Source organism: Gossypium hirsutum, chromosome A06 (assembly GCF_007990345.1).
Source record: "Gossypium hirsutum isolate 1008001.06 chromosome A06, Gossypium_hirsutum_v2.1, whole genome shotgun sequence".
In the NCBI taxonomy this organism is placed as follows: domain Eukaryota; kingdom Viridiplantae; phylum Streptophyta; class Magnoliopsida; order Malvales; family Malvaceae; genus Gossypium; species Gossypium hirsutum.
In genome coordinates, this window is record NC_053429.1 from 58,979,953 (window position 1) to 58,997,771 (window position 17,819).

General features: G+C 32.2%; 1 protein-coding gene across 2 annotated transcripts; it reads left to right on the forward strand.

Moving 5' to 3' along the window:
• The first annotated feature begins 473 nt into the window (after positions 1-473).
• Positions 474-6,803, forward strand: LOC121203064 (uncharacterized membrane protein At1g16860). Of its 2 annotated transcripts, XM_041115837.1 has the most exons (6): positions 580-743; positions 870-912; positions 2,564-3,536; positions 4,157-4,312; positions 4,839-5,050; positions 6,088-6,803. In XM_041115837.1, exons 3-6 carry the CDS (start codon positions 2,640-2,642, stop codon positions 6,278-6,280), a joined length of 1,458 nt encoding a protein of 485 aa, XP_040971771.1. In that variant the 5' UTR covers positions 580-743; positions 870-912; positions 2,564-2,639; the 3' UTR covers positions 6,281-6,803. The 2 variants fall into 2 exon arrangements, with proteins under 2 accessions (XP_040971772.1, XP_040971771.1); XM_041115838.1 differs by lacking the exon at positions 870-912 and having other exon boundaries at positions 474-743.
• Positions 6,804-17,819: the final 11,016 nt, after the last annotated feature.

The window sequence follows — 17,819 nt, forward strand, 5'->3', positions numbered from 1 at the left end:
AAATATGTTTGATAACTATTTTTCAGCAATAATAATATGAAAAAACAATAATAATATGAAAATAAAATAAAAATTACATTCATATGGGTTCAAATTAGAGTATCATATTTAATATTTGAAAACTATTAAAAATATTTTTACCTATATGAGTTTGAACTAAGGTGAACAAATTCATTTAAAGTTATAAATATTTGTCTTCATTACTTTTACTTTTATTAAACTTTTTCCCTAAAAACAACAGAAACCTTTATTTAGCATTTTAGCAAAATAAAAATAAAAATTCATTTAAAATTTTTTAACCAAATATATTTTAAATATTTTTTTATTTTTCAATAACACAAATTTCCTTTTCTAAAACTAAACAAAATTTGAAATTAATCTGTTAATCTCGGTAAAATCTTACTATTGCAACTAATATTTGTTGGTGGATTATCTTAATTTTAATCTTTATCCTAATTATAATGATTTTTGCTTGAGTTTGGAGGCGTTGGTCTCGGACAAGACAACCCACCAATTGTTGCGGCTCTCTCAAGTGACAGATGAAACTCTGAAACCAAATATTTATTGTAATAAAATAAATAAATATGACATATCTTTAGAGAGAAAAGGAACAGCAACCTTTAAGACTTTTTACAGAGTGAAATCGTGAAAGACTCTTCCTCTTCTTTGATTTCCTTTTCTTTTCTCTATAATGTCTCCAAATCTCCTCATTTCCTCTCCTACTCTTTCTTCTTTCTTTTCAGGTATGTTTGTGTCTTTATTTTGTTTTTTTCTTTTACATTTATTGCCATCTTTTCTGTTAACACTGTTCTTCCTACTGGTGTCTTCTACTCCCACATAACATCACAAATCGCTGCTTTTTCCATCAGATCTTTCCCATTTTCTTGGTTTTCACTCCAAATGTCGATCCGGGTATTTTTGTTTTTATGATTTTAGCCCGTAAATTTGCTTCCTTAGTTCTTGCTGTTAAAATTGGAAGGCTTTGATTTTTTATACCAAAAAATAGTTACTCTCTTTTGGTTTGTTTTTGAACAAAAAAATCAAAATGTAAGTGGAATCTTATATTCTGAGTGATGAATATTATATTTAGGAGATGAATATTATATTTAGAACTCTATGTAGAAACGAGACTTTAAGTGAGCTTATTAAGCTCGGGAATATATGTTTCTTTGTACAGATCTCCTTCATTTTATCTATCTCTTGTGAAAAGTGGGATGACGGTATGCTTTGTTTCCGTGATTTGGATTGTAAATTTGGCTATTTAGGAGTTAGGTGGAAGTATAAGTTGTCTTTTTTGTATGATACCTTTCTTAATTAGAAAGTTTTTATCGTCTACATCTTTTTGGTTATTAGGAATCCAATTTGGGGTTTTGTTTTTTTATGAGAAAATAATGTAAAAAGGAAGCAACTTGCAGAGCTTTTGTCACTAAGTACTGGATCTTCCCCTTTGGTTGATTTTGTTTGAAATGTTGATTTGGGAGATTTTTTTATAAAACTTTTATAAAGAAGTTTATGATTTGTGTGTGTGTATGTTCTCTTTTTGGTTTGATTCTGTTAGTCCCCAATAAACTGTGCAATAGGACAAGGCAAGAAAACGCGTTCAATATTTCTTACTTTACTGAGTTTCCTGTCTCTCTGCTTGCTCCGTCAGATCTTTGTTTTTGCTTGATTCATGCCAAACCAATATGTGTTTGAATTGTTTACGCTCTGGGATATGGTGAATAGTTGGCTAGTTCATGAACTTTGTTTTCCTCTCTATTCCTATTGCCTAGGACTCTTTCAGGTTGTGCCTAATAAGAATTTGAAATATGAAATATGCTATTGCTTCACTTTCATTATTATAGTAACTATGCCGTTTTGTTTGATCTCAATAAGCTATGACATTTGTTTGATTTCATTATATATTCTTCAAATATATGGAACAGCTTAAAAAATGATTGAGCTTACCCATATTGGACTAATACGTCTGAGTTCGTGTAACATAGCTTCATACCTTAGTTCTTTGTTTGATTGTTGGTTACCTTTTGAAGCTGTTTCCTTCCTGGTAATTAACATTTTTGAGTCATAAGGTTTCTGGGATATATTGATTTAGGCAGTTCTTATGTATCCAATTAGGCTAGTAGGTAGCCATGCTAAAATGTGAAATAAACCTATCTAATGCTAATATTTGGAGTTTGTCACTGTCTTGATTGCTTTGTTCAAGGGCACAATTTCTATTGTGATTTACTTGCTTTGTTTGACAGATAAATTTATCTTTGATGCCTTACCTTTTGATTTAAAATTATGCAATAGTTTCATGTAAATCAAATCCAACACTACTAAGGATATTGTAGAACTTTTGGATCTTATAGCGTCAAATCATTATTCTAAACTTTTGTTTCTGTCTATTGATCATTTTCGGTATATCTAAGATTATTGTAGACTGCTATAGTTGCTTTTATAGTTTCCTCATTTGCGTGTCATTTAGCTCTTTACCTTTTGCTGCTTTGTTAAGTCCGATATGTCTCTATATTTAATTTGAATAAACCACTTTTCTGGTGACTAAGATGCTATTTCTTCTCAGGTGGGCTTTGAGTTTCTTGCGCTCATAGTTGCTAGCAGTTGTGTGATATCTTGGTGCATTCTACTTAGGAAGCTTGATGGGTTCCAGATTCCCATCTCATCAACTCAGCAATGGGCTTTATGTGTCAGGCAGGAAAGAGCAGCCTAAAGAAAGGACTCCTACCATGAGCTCAGTAGCAATGCCCTATACTGGTGGAGATATTAAAAAGTCGGGAGAACTGGGGAAAATGTTCGATATCCCTGTGGATGGTTCTAAGTCAAGGAAATCTGGGCCTATAAGCAGTGCTCCTTCAAGGACTGGGTCTTTTGGGGTTGCTGCTTCGCATTCTGGACCGATCATGCCTAATGCCGCACCTTGGGCAGGCTATACAACATCAGGTCCTGCTGCCACTGGAGTCATGACTGGTTCCGCCTCATTAAAGAAGTCAAACTCTGGACCCCTGAATAGACATGGGGGTCCTGCTAAGAAATCATCTGGTCCACAGTCTGGAGGAGTAACAACAAGTGGACGCCAAAATTCTGGTCCTATTCCTCCCGTTCTCCCTGCAACTGGCCTTATTACGTCCGGGCCCATCTCTTCAGGCCCATTGAATTCCTCTGGGGCTCCTCGGAAATTGTCTGGTCCTTTGGACTCTATGGGATCAATGAAAGTAAAAAGTTCTGTTGTTAATAGTCAGGCTGTGAATGTTCTTAGCCAAGATGATGACTTTTCTTTCAAGAGGAACTTCCCAAAGCTAATATTTTGGGCACTGATATTGCTTTTTGTAATGGGATTCATTGCTGGTGGTTTTATTCTTGGAGCAGTTCACAATGCCATTCTCCTTATTGTCGTTGTTGTTCTTTTTGGTGCTGTTGCTGCATTATTTTCTTGGAACTCCTTTTGGGGGAGAACTGCTATTATGGGTTTCATTGCTCGTTATCCGGATGCAGAGCTTAGAAATGCAAAAAATGGGCAATTTGTGAAAATTTCTGGGGTACGTGCTTTATGTCAATGATATTAGATAATAATTTCATAATTGCTATTTGCTACTGTCAAATGAATAATCTACTATCACATGAGTGTCCAACTTTTTCTTTGGATGTTTTCTTCTATCCTGTTACTCAATGCCTTGGCTTTGCTGAGGGTCCTTGTTATGCTTGGTCCTAAGTCCCGATTAAGGATGAGCTATCATGAAACTTTCTTAAGTCTTTATATTTGGGTCTTATTCGAAATTGAATTTACTTACTGGAGAAGGCTTTGGCTCCGTTGTTTGATGGTCTTGCTTTCTCTTATTTGTCTATGGTTCTGTGTATTTACTTTTATGTTTTGATTTTTGTTTTTATTCACATTTTTTCCTTAAAAAAAGCATCAACCAAATGGAACCTTAGTTGTTCTTGTCATCTGTTTTCCTCAAGGGCCTAAGCCTGCTGGATAAAACATCATATATGGATAGGCATTCACAAACTTTTATTTAATATACGTATTATCCCCATAACAGCTGTAAATCTTCCAAATTGTGAATTTGATTACTGGTTATTTATGTTTGTGTATGTAATTGTTTAGTTCTTCTTGTTAATGCATCAAAGACAGATTAATTGTTTGGTTTCTTTTTAGGTTGTAACATGTGGGAATGTACCTCTTGAGTCATCCTACCAGAGAGTTCCACGATGTGTTTACACGTCTACTAGTTTGTATGAGTATCGAGGATGGGATACCAAAGCTGCCAATCCTAAGCATCGTCGTTTTACTTGGGGACTTCGGTTGATGGAAGTGAGTATTTGGATTGTTAATTTTATTCTCTTTCCTGAAAATTTCTGCAAATTGTCCTGGCATTAAGTAGTTCAAGAAGCTTCTGCTCTATAATATATAAAGAAAAAAAAAAGGCTTTATTAGCATAGGTACGCAATGAATTTGTACTTATGCTATCTAATTTGTTTTAATTCCCTTTTGACAGGTTTTATGTCCTTTTTCCCCGTTTGTTCAGTTTTGTACCTGTCTCTAGGTTTCTTTCTTGTTTCAAATTATCAACTTTGTTGAAATAATCCACCTAGGAGTCTAGAAGCTTTGATCAAATAAGTATTTAAATATTTTTCAGAAAATAAAAAGAAAAAAGAAAAAAAAAACTGAACTTTCATCAGGTTCTCTTTTTGCCATCTAAAACTCAAATTTATCTAATTGTTATCGCAAGAGGGATCTTCTTTGCAAACAATCACCACATATACTAGCCATTGGACCTTTTTAATTGACCTTGAGATTTCATACTTCCAAAGTAACTTTGTATATGTCATTTTGACAGAGGCGTGCGGTGGACTTCTACATCTCGGATTTCCAGTCTGGGTTGAGAGCACTGGTAAAAACTGGCCCCGGAGCAAGGGTGACTCCTTATGTGGATGACTCAATCGTTATTGATTTCAACCCAGCCAAAGAAGCGTTGTCTCCAGAATTTGTCAGGTGGTTGAGAGAAAGGAACCTTTCCAGTGATGACCGTGTGATGCGAATGAAAGAAGGGTAAATGTTCTCCCTATTCATATTCTCACAATAATATTAAGTGCTTGTGTTACAAGAATACGATAAACAATGGCCTGACAGTCACCCTCTATATATATTCTTTTGGTACATTGAGGGTCTCTCTTTCAGTGATGGCTAATAGGGCTTATTCTTGAGTTTGGAAATTCATATCTTTTGTGATTTTCTCCTGTTAGTTTGTTTCATAAGCTCAGATTGTAGAGTGAAGTGTAACGTAAGGTGACCTAGCTAGAGGTGTCACTAACCAATTTAATTATCCAGACTGGTTCAAGACTAAACTGGACTCGGGATAGTTCAAGCTGGAGGCAATCAAAAACTAAAACAGCTCAAACTTGTAGCAATTCAGACCTAAATAAACCAGACTTGAAACGGTCAGTAATGAGAGATCCAGAGAAAAACCCTAAAAATTTGAAAAAGCTCAAACTGTAACTAACACAAGACTGACTGAACTTGAGATATCCCAAACTAGAAATGGTCTGAATCCAAAATTGTTCAAACTTCAAACCCTAGAAAGGCCTGACTTGTCATTGTCCAATCTTGATATGGCCTAAATCTGAAGTGGTTTGATACCTGAAACTAAATACGAGGTGACTTGAATCCAAAATAATTTGAAATTGAAGCTAAATCGATTGGTTACAATGATGTGGGTTTGTAAATTATCCCCTCTTCGTTATCATTATGTCGTCTTATGTTGCAGCATTTTACTCATTTATGGTTGAATTGATCCACCATTAAATTTACTATGAAATTAATTAATACTGAATTAGGATTGTTTAAAGGGGAAGTCTGAAGGCGGATTGGGTTGGGTTAGGATGGGATGTTAAATGCAACTTAGACCAGCTTGTTGTTTTTGCCGATGAGGAAAGTTTTATGAAGTGCTTGAAGTTCTAAGCTTAATAATTCTATTTTATGAGTTCGATATTAAAACCACGGAAGCTCTTATTTTTATTGTGAGTCTTAGAATAAGTTGGTTTGATCTTGTTGTAAAGGATTTTGAAATTACAAATTTATGTTGATAGGTATATCAAGGAAGGAAGCACGGTTAGTGTAATGGGAGTTGTTCACAGAAATGACAATGTGCTTATGATTGTTGCTTCGCCTGAGCCAATTACAACTGGATGCCAGTGGGCCAAATGTATCTTACCAGCAAGTCTCGAGGGTATTGTATTGAGATGTGAAGACACATCGAATACTGATGCCATAACTGTTTAGTAGTATGTGCATCGTAAGCTCTTTTCATAAACACAAATTTATTCTATTTTTTCCCCTTTCTATTAAATATCTGGCGATGATGGTGGCTGTGGTAAGGTCGACTGATGAGCATGAGCCCCTCTGGTGTTTATTATCCTTTTTAACTGTGTATAGCTTTTCCGAGGTTTTGTTGTCAACCTTTTATCTTGTAGGTTTGAAGGGTGTTTTTGCTTTAGGGTCGGGTTCATGCAGCTTACGTGTTTGCGAAGGATTCGGGATGATGTTACTAAGAATTAAAAACAAAACAAAATATGAACATTACAAGGTGTTGAGTATATTTGTGTTTGCATTACAGTTTTGGTTCGTTTATGTTGCCAATGGCAGGCTCTCCCTTGGATTTTTGATCGTTGGCTTAAGAGAGATACCGGAAACAAACTGCAATCTCAATAGGTTGAATTTTATTTTTGTAATAAGTGTATAGCATTAGTATTTCTAGTGCACATTTGTTTATTTTCTTAAATTTGATCAATTTGGGTTTCCATCTTCCACTGTTTCCCTTCGGAGTTGCGTTCCATATTTTTCTTTTAATACTTATATTTAATAAAATTTGAAAAGTTTATAATTTGTATTATATGGATATTTTCATATTTTCGTGTCAAGTAGTGTTCTGATTAGGTTTTCATGTTATGTATTAATATTTTATCTAAAACGGTTCCTTAAAATGATCCATTTTTTTTTTAGTTATATCTAGCATTTGAATTAGCATTGTGTAGTGTTGCACGACTTTCAAGTAGATTGGTCAATCGGACAGGTTCGCTTGGCGTCGATTTGGGTAACATTTTTAGATTATTTTGCAATTTAGTTGTTTCAAGTTGGGGGTTTATGTTATTCCAAATTAACCTTGGTGACCACGGTGTTCACGGATAAACCTTGGTTCTTATATTTGTGAGATCCAGATATGTTCTAAAGTATGAACATAAGTTTGGAAATCTTTTTATTAATGAATTATTATTATTATTATTATTATTATTATTATCGCATTATTAAAATAATTAATTTCTAATGACATGTGTTGGATATGATTTTATGCATTTAATTTTTAATAATATATTTTAATTATTATAATTAAAATTTTAATTTATTTCGAATTGCTAAATATAATAAAAATATATTAACTTACTTAACAATTCAAATATAACAAAAAATTAATATTTTATAAATCAATAAATTTTTAAACAATATTTAAAAATTTTCAAATCATAATCAAAATATTTTTTCTATTTTCAATATTGTGATTTACTTTGTGCAATCATTATTTAAAATAATAACTAATAAATACTATTAAAATATATTAATTATTTTGATCGTACTAAAAAGTTTCCTATTATTAAAGAATTTATACAAACAATAAAAAAACTCATATATTGTAAAATAATTCTTCACTATTCAATTTTTATTTTCTTAATAGTTAGTAAATTGACTATAAGAATTTGTAAATAATACATAATTAATATGCAGTAACAAAATCATACTAAGTAAAAAAAATAATATATTAAAAATATTTTTTAAATGATTGTAATTTTAAAAACTTTTTTTAATAAAATAATCATAATTTAATAGAAGTTGTGATAATTATACATATACAAATAATTAAAATTTAAATTACGATTATTAGTTAAAAAATTTGTGCTACTTTTAAAATGGAGTTCTTACTTGAGTAGAACTCTAAGCATAATATATAGGGACAAAAATAGTGATAATTATAATTATAATTTATCATTATTAGTTTAAAATTTTTTGACATAAACAATAATTGTAATAATTTATTGATGTAAAATAGAGTTATCACTTAAATAGAATTCTAAACGTATTAATAATCACTTAATTAATATTATAGTTAATTATGTTAATTAATTATTATTTTAAATAATGTTACTTTGAATTAATTATATAAAGTAAAACTATATTATGTGTTGAAATTACACACCCCCACATCTAAAAAATATATGGTTGTGGTGTGTTTGTACTACTATAAATAAATGCGATTTCTCCACCATTAAATCAATTTAAAATTTGTCATTTTCTTCGTAAGGCAAATTTTTTCTCTTCTTATTTGTAATTTTTTACTTGTATCTTTTGCAATGAAATATATTTGGTAGTGTCCGAAGACGTAGGCGTAATTTGCTGAACCTCGTTAAGTTTCTGGTGTTCTTTATTGTTTTTATTTTTCTTTCAATATTTTGTAGGGTACAATTGTAGTAATATAGTGCTATTAAATTACATTGTAGGGACATTTTGTCTAACAAGTTGGGTTTTAAGTGGAAACGTGTGTTACCTTATTGAGAAATATTCAAATAATGTGCAACTGTACACAGTCATCAACAAGTAATAAAATAATAAAAAGTATCGCCTCCACACGAATTGTATGGACAAATATTGTAAAATTAATCACTTAGCGAATTGGTGATGGAAATAATTGGGAGCAGATTGAAATACCTTAACTAAAATTAACTAAGCATGCAAAAAATAAATGAAAATGAAAACATAGAATAAAAATCAACAATTCACAAGTTTTAATTACTATGACATGAAAGAATTGGATCAATTACCTTCTTTAACTTAAAATTATTAAAACAATGTTAATGATGTTACAGAAGAAAACCATGGCAGTTTGGCCATTTATTAATCCAACATAAATAAATTATGAAGTCATACTTATTTAATTATTAAATTTCTCTAGCATACTTCCATGTTCAATCAACTTAAAATTTTCATAACCAAACATCATAAAAGGATTATGCAAGGTAACAATATTGTTTAATATTATTACCAATTTAATTGTTAAATGATCAAACATGCACCATTCAAATATTGTGTTAATTAATTATAATATTGTTAAAATTAAATAATTAATTCAATTGCTTCCCTACATTCATAATGCATGAGTAGCATGTTCATGTTTTTATTTGAATACATAAATAACCAAAGCACATAACATCATTAACAACATAATAATAATCTAAGCTAAGAGAATGCAATCAATCTAACAACAACATAATTAAACTATTTTAATTAATTAAAAGCAAGAAAATACTTAGTAATCATGTTCATCAATTTAGAACAAAATAAAAAGATTAAAGGGAAAGAAACTAGAATACAAATCCGATGTTTCTCCGTAGCTTGGCTTGAGTTTCCTTTCCTCCTTCCATTTGCTTGCTCCTTTGCATGATTGCTCCTTAAGGTGTTGAATTTTGCTGCTCAAAAGAACCTTTGAAATGCTCCTCTCAAACTCTTGTGTTGCTTTCTCAAATGATAAGTGAAAGAATGGAGAATATGAGAAGAGATGGTGAATGAGAGATGATTGAAATGAGTGAATTGCTAGCCACTATTATTAGACTAACTAAATTGTCCTACCAGAATAATAGAGAATTCTATCAAATATGAACTTAACTTAACACCTAAACAACTGGTGTGGCGTATACTCCATAGAGAGTTTGCCAAACCACCGAGCTTGCCAAACACAAGATCTTCTAGTTGGCGCATTCACAAAATCTTATGCTTAATCAAAACTAATGTCTTACTTATTCAGAATTTACTTTAAATACCAAATCTCAATAAACAGTAACTGGATACTAAGACTTCGTCAGACGGGTTGTTACAACGTTACCTTGGACAGTTTCAAACTTGGGGATCTTCTTGAAGGTGGATATCATGATACCATTAAAGGGTGGTCTCCAATCTCAAGTCTATTGTAGGTATCACGATTCCAAGGTTTGGATATCACGATACCCTTTCTTTTGATGCTTATCTCGTTAATTTTTAGCCTCCAACACTTCCCTACATCACTCAATCATACATTAAGGCCCCCAATGACACTATTGGCCAATTTGGGTCTTAAAATAAGTAAAAGTAAGGAATTTATACTTAGTAACTTAAAATCTAAAAGTTATAAAAAAACTATGAAAAAGGCGCAACTTTGCTTGAGAATAAGCTCCTTAAGTATACCAAGAAAACCTAATTTGCCATATCAAATTATGGCAGATCACAGAGCTCTCTTATCTTCTTTTTCTTCTTCTTCTTCTTCTTCAGAGTAAATGAATAAGATGATGGAGAGAACAAAACAGGATTGAGAAGAATTTACCCCGGGAATTTATTTCTTTAAACCTTATAAAAACTATACATTAGTAATCATTTTGTTTCCACTAAGGAACTAGTTGGTTTTAATCCAATCGAACTAAAATTGGAACTCAACTATGTCCAAATCAGCAATGAATTTTTTTTTTTGATTTTTGAATATCAGCTAGCAACTTATGACTTCTTTCAATTTAACCTCCAATTATTCCTAAATTCTGAACTTAAGGAAAACCGGGTGTGACAGAAACCATTTGGAAGCCAAACATCTTAGCTCGGTGGATACTCTACATATTGGAGTGATGTTCCAATATTTTGAAAAATAAACATTTAATAAGTTTAAAACAATTTGAAACAATACTATGCCACTTATAGTTAGGGAGTGAGTAAACATTATTTGGCAAAAGCTTTGTAAACATGTGCAGGTTCGAATAAAATCATAAATGAGATAACACTCGATTAGAAATTAAAAATTAAATTCTACTAGATGAACATTACTTGAAATAGTTTGGTATATAGGTCAACAAAACTACATATGAAAATCAAGAAATACAAATCAACATTTTCAAATACAAGTTTTGTTCCAGTTCAATCTGGCGAAATCTAACTAATATCTTAATTCCTCAGCGATTTCATGTTACACTAAGACAAGAGATGACTCACAAATAGGCTGAAACTGGTTGAATCCCTACAGATACGTCCAACCTATAAGCCTGGAACTAAGAAGAAAGGAAACTAATTATGTTCATAAGAACTTAGTGAATTCCAAGGAAATATAACCTCACAATAGGATTCAAAAAATACTATTAGACTAAGAATTAGACTAACAAAATGGTACGCCACTTCTGGCAGATACAATTTCCCTTGTTCCGAAGTATCCGCTAACGGATACTTCCATAAATGGACACAGCCCGATGGCGGACACTATTCTCTATTGGAGACCTACATATATCGACACAAGGCACAACTTGTGACAGCCCTAAATTGACCCTAGTCGGAAAGTGGTTTCGGGACCACGAAACCGAGTCATAAAAAAAATAATTAACAGTCATATTTGATGCTTATTATATATGAATATGCATGTGTGAAAATTTCATGCTTAAATTTTGTATATAGTATGTGAAATTTATTAAATAGGACTTGTGTGAGAAAATTTAGAAATGTGCTAGGCAAATGTTAAAGTGGTCTATTAATGCATGTTAGAAAATGCTTGTACTTGCATGTCAAATTAGCCAAATTTTAGATAGTGGCCGGCCATGTTATGGATTAAAACATATTATAAACATTTTATGTTAATATTTTGTGTTAAAAATAAAATAAAGAATATGGATAATAAAATAATAGTGGTTAGTGGGAGGAGAAACCAAAGTTAGCTTATGTTGCTCCTCTATTGCCGTAACTAGAGGAAGAAGAAGAAGAAAAATTCGGCCAAGGTGGTTCTCTAGATTAAGGTATGTTAAATGTTACTTTTGGAAGTTTATACATCCTTTGGATGATTAGTCTAAATTCTATCTATCTCATGGTTGGATTTGGGGTTGTTGGAGAGTTAGGATTCGGCTAAGAAGCTTAAAAATTTTAGTTGATGCCTTGATGCTATTAGCATGTTAGTTATGTGGATGTGTTAAGTTGCTGGTTATGTTAGCATAAAAGTTGAAATTTTTAACTTATTTTGTTTGGAGGTGCCGAATTTAGATTTAAGAAGAGAATGGGTAATCGGTTGTGCTTGGTAGAATGGTGGATGAAAGTTGCCAAATGTGGTCTTTGGTTTGGGCATAAGAAATAATATTATGCATAGGTTTCGGTTTTGGTAGTACTTATATAATTATAATTAGTTCATTTTGATAGTTTGGTATGAGGTGATAAGTAAAAGTTTAAAGGTAGCTTAAGTCAATTGATATTCGGCTAATGATTTCGAATTGAAGTTTTGTTAGGTTGTGGAATGAGTGGCCGAGAGAACTATAGGCTATGTAAGGATGAAAATTTGCGTGTGTATGGCTTTATTTATTGATGACATTTAACATTAATTTTTATCATTTGTATAATTGTGCATTCGGTCTTTGGGAGTTAATAGACGAAGCTAAAATGATGAAAAATGTTTCTAATTAGACTTGTAAAGTTGTTGTGGCTATTACCGGATGTATGTTTGGTTAATAGAGTCTCCAAATTGGTTATATATGTGTATGCTATTAGAAATTCAAAGAATTTTCGGCAAAATGTGGTTAAGGGTTAAGTCATGAGAACTTTGGGGGTATTCATATTTGGACCTTAAGATTATATATATACTTTGGCTATGTGAGTTAGGTGTTAAATAACCTAATTATGTGATAGGCATATTCGGTCTTTGGTTGGTAATAATATAACCCAACAAAAAAAATTAAAATTAATTATAATATTAAAAGCATGCATTATGTATATGTATTGAAGTTTATATGATTGTCTATTGTGAGTACTAAAAAGTAAAATCGAGTAAGTAATTTAAATAAATTTATTTGTTCTAAATTAAGCTCAAGAGCAAAAGGGGTCTCAATTAGATAGGGGAAAGGAGAAAGCAGCCGAGTAGATTATCCACAACTGTTCAAAACACCGAAGTAAGTTTTGAGTAATCACCTTTAGTAAATGATTGATGATACTTGGATAAGTGTAAAGCTGGATCTTTTAGTCTTATTTGAATAAAGTGTATGATTAATAACTTATTTATATGATTCATAGATGATTGATCATTATAGGATAAGTTGAATGATAGAAGGAGTATGTGAGAATTTTCTATGATGTTTGAACCGTAATATTAACAATGGTACTTGTATGAAGCTTATTTTGAATGTGGAAATGACTACTGTTGTGATATATAGAATGAGATGTGGTAAAATATGAATATATATACATGATATATGGCGATTATATCCGGACTTAAGGTCCGTAGGCTATATGCGGGAATTATATCCGGACTTAAGGTCCGTAGGCTATATGCAGAAATTATATTCGGACTTAAGGTCCGTAGGCTATATGCGGGAATCATATTCGAACTTCGGGTTCGCCAGCTATGTGCTGGAATTATATCCGGGCTAATAGTCCCGAAGGCTTTGTGCTAGTGATTGGACTCGGGTTTTAAACCTAGCAGGCTTAACGCCGGTGATTTGAGTAAAATCGTGAATTTGAATATTCGAGAAAACCACTATTGATTTGGTATGATACACTAAGATAGCCAGGTACGTACTATGTACTCATATGTCGATTGATGTTTTTGAAACAAACCATTAATATAAAGAATGATAATTAGATATATATACATATGTATTTATCAGTTTGTATATATATATGTATGTGTGTGGATGAGTACTGTATCTACGAATAAGAGAATGGTCTATTTGGCTGATGTTCATTGTTATAAGGAAGTATATGTCTAAATTTAATTGTATGAGCTAAATAGTACGGTAAAGTATGTGCTAAAAGCCTTGTGAGTATACATGTATGTATTAGGCCAATCAGCCTTATAACTAGTACGCTTGTGTTCAACCGGTCAAATGATTTACAGTTTAAGTATGAACTTAGCGATACTTAATGTTTGATTTTAAATGAAATGCTTAAAACTTACTAAGCATGTTAATGCTTACTTTGTTGTCTTAATTCTATGTTTTGTAGATTTTGTTCGTCAGCTACGGTTTTCAGGGATCTCAAAGTCGAAGTCATCCACACTATCTAAGCCCCTTTTTGGTCCTCTTTAAGTTGAACTTTGATAATGGCATGTATAGGACTGACCTTTGTTGTTAATTAAGTATCTTTTGGTAATGTATATTCGTATAGCCATGCGAAAATGGCTTGTATATTTTGAGTATAGCATTATAATCATTTTGTATATATGGTCTAATGATATGGTTATTGAGTGGTATGGAAATGCTTGGTAATGATTATCCATTGGAATGGCTAATCATGATCATATTTGGTGCTATGTATGTCAAATTGCTAGCTAATCCATGGAAACCATGAAATAGGTAAAATTTACCACAAAATAGATTCAGACAGCAGTAGTGACGTGAATTTGAAAAAATCACTAAAAATAGTAGAAATGGAATTAAATAATGAATAAGTTATGGAATCGAATCCTGCTGAGTCTATTTTCATATGGAAGAAGCAAAACAGGTATATGAGCTATATTTTATGAGATGTTTAAATTTTTGTGAAACAGGGCCAGAGCGATTTCTGGATCCCATGTTATGACTTTGGAAATTCACCATAAATTTTACAAAGATAATTATAAGTCATGATTTATATGTACAGATTCAGTATTGAGTTTAGTTTTATTAGAGACAAACAGCATAGTCATTGAAGCTCTGTACAAGGAGATATCTGATTCGTAATACACAGAGGTCAGAGTAGTCGAACCCTGAAACAGGGGAGACTTTAACTAATAAACTGTACTAATTGGCCCGACCAAAAATTCTGAAAAAAAATTAGTAGATAGATGTATGAGTCTAGTTTCAGGAAAAATTTACGGAACTGGATTTTGAGTTTTGGAACTCGAGATATGATTTTTAAAGCGACTGTGATGCAGTTAGCCAACTTGTCTGGAAATTTTAAAATGAATTGTATGAGCTATTTAAGAAATGAATTAAGTCCGTTAACACCTCGTGTTCGACTTCGGCAACGGTCTCGGGTACGGGGCGTTACACAACTACTCTATTTATATACCACATTTGCGAACTACCCCTTTATGACAATTTATCGTATGTTTTACACTTCATGTAATATTCACACTTGTTTTAACACAATATACACTTTTTATCTGTAAACTCCTTTGCTTGTGCTAGCTTTTGATCCTAGTTCTGAAGAACCATTATTCTTGGATCTTCATGTCGCTCCTTAGAGCCATTAATCCAGTTATAACCTCTATACCTCTATCATTCCTCCATGTAATTTGAACACATGAGTGTTCCCCCGCAAGGCCAGGTATTCACCAGTCACAGTTTGCACCCTAGTACCATACTAGAGGCAAAACATAATATTTTGTGTCTTCTTTTTATCATCATACGTAACAACCCTCCAATACCTCATTACACCATTCTGGATATGAAGCTTGTGCACCAAGGAAGAAGTATTTATTATACCCATACACATGCAAACCTTCTGTATCTAATTTACTGACTTAACCGTACATACATTGACCCCTTACCACGTCCTTTTTTACGCAAGTACCAGGACCAAAAGTTAAAGATACTTACTTGGATATACAGTAGGTAAATTTAAACATAATAATACAGATAACAACTCAAGGTACAAAAAAACTCATCAGAAACCTTCACTTAGGGCTTTCTACTCAACTGGTTCTTTCCTTTTAGCATTAAGACCTTCTCCCGTATCCTTGATGAAAACAATCAAATGACTTCCTTAAATATAAGAACAACCAAAACTTAATGAAATAACATGAATTGATAAACATGCAAATAGTTCTCAGTATCCAATATTTAGATGGAAACCCTACTAAACAACTCTTACAACAACTCCTTTCTACCTGGTAAAACATGAATAAGGATTTAAGAATTTACCAGTAGAAAACTCAAGGAAAGAATTTTCTATAAGTTTGACATACAGCTCTTTTTTTAACGATAAAGAACACATTTAGGTTTTCTTCAATGATAACAAAGGTAAGCAGAAAATATGAAGTAGAAATTTTCTCTCCACTACTAGGTTGTCTTATTTATAGCTACTTCTAACCCAAATCTCAATCAGGGTTAAACTCTAATCAATAATCATACTCATATTCTTCCACTAATTAATCACATCCTACAAGGCTCTCCAGGTGTCCTAGTTATTGACATGTTACCTCCACTAGAATGCTAGATGATTTAACACAAAACACTGGTGGCAGACATATTAATAGGAGAGTTCGCCAAATAAGAATCCTACCAACCGCGAAATAAGATTCCACAAACTCAGCGAAATACTTCACCAATAAGTTCCCTAAAGCTAACCCATCTAAGTTTCACGACTTAGGCGTTCTCACCAGTGCAATCTCCCAAACAATATTAGGTCACCAAAAGAGGGTGTGACAAGTGTTCTTAGCTAAGGGTAGTAAATAGCTCAGTTGAGGGTAATTAGCGACTTAATTGGTAATTAGAGATTTAATCGATCATAGGTCGAGAGCTTGCATCATTGACACTAGGAAAAGGAAATTACATTAGGTTATCCTAGGTTAATTAAATTCCATTAGGTTATTTTTTAGGTTAATTAATTTAATTAGTTTATATTTTAATTTTGCATCAACAATATTGATTTATGAATCAATTAGATTAGTAATTATTTTCGGTAATTAATTTAATAATAAAATTTTCCAATATGCAATCACTTGCGATCCTTGGAATATGTTTCAAGTGTTTCATTGTAAAAAAAATGATATTACAATTTGACCTGTATACTTGTGGAGACCGCTGCTTAATTTTATATATTTTTGCTGCGGTATTTTCAATCCAGACATTCGCACGTCTGGCTGCGGTCACATAACATTTACAAAAATATCCCCACTTAATAACTAATTTGTAAAGGCTTTGACCCCACTTTGCCTTCAAATTGACCTTTTAGAAATGTCCCTATTAGGCTTCAATGTCAAGACATTCTCATTAGTCAGGTGCCTAAATCATTCAGTCCATGTCGCAACATTAGACTTTGTGGTTGTGACCTTGACTTCAATGGGCTCCAATTGCTAATTTAGAAGAACATGCAATGTTCTAACATTAAGAACTAATCTCGCGACCTTGACATCAGACTACTCAAGGTTACAATTGTTGAAGGTTGGCTCATTAGTTGATAAACTATGCACAATGTTGCGACATCCATAGGTTGTAATATCCCGAATTAGAGCCTAATCGGAATAGTGGTTTTGTGACCACAAATTCGAGATAGAAATAATTATTTTATAATTATTTTGAGGTTTATGATATGATTGCATGATTTTGTGAAATTTCGTGATGAAATTCTATGCATAAAGTGCTTAAGTTGAGATTAGGGACTAAATCGAATAATTTGCAAAACTTGCATTCTAGAAGTTTTTAGTATGAAATTGCTTTGGAATATTAATGAAGAGGTCTTAAATAGAAATTTGACAAATTTCTAAGTCTATGGACAAAAATTGGACATGGATGGAATTTTTGGAAAGTTTAGTAGTAAGGGCATTTTGGTCATTTAGTTATTAAAATGAATTAAAAACAAAATTAAAAGCCAATTTTTGTCCATCATCTTCATTAGGCCAAAATTTCAAGGGTTCTCCATAGCTAGGGTTTGTTTCAAGCTTTCAAGCTCCATAGTAAGTGATTTCAAGCCCCGTTTTTAATGTTCTTTACGTTTTTGGAATCCCGGTAGCTCGATTTAGCTTATGTTAGCAATAATTCGACCTAGGGTTCATATTTGGAAAAATACCCATAGGTGAAATTTATGTATT

What these genes read in the sequence shown, in the direction of transcription:
- LOC121203064 (XM_041115838.1), top strand. Translation starts at nt 2,640, where the DNA reads ATGGGTTCCAGATTCCCATCTCATCAACTCAGCAATGGGCTTTATGTG. An exon ending in AATTTGTGAAAATTTCTGGG is followed by an intron (nt 3,537 to 4,156) that starts GTACGTGCTTTA and finishes GTTTCTTTTTAG; the next exon opens with GTTGTAACATGTGGGAATGT. An exon ending in GTGATGCGAATGAAAGAAGG is followed by an intron (nt 5,051 to 6,087) that starts GTAAATGTTCTC and finishes TTATGTTGATAG; the next exon opens with GTATATCAAGGAAGGAAGCA.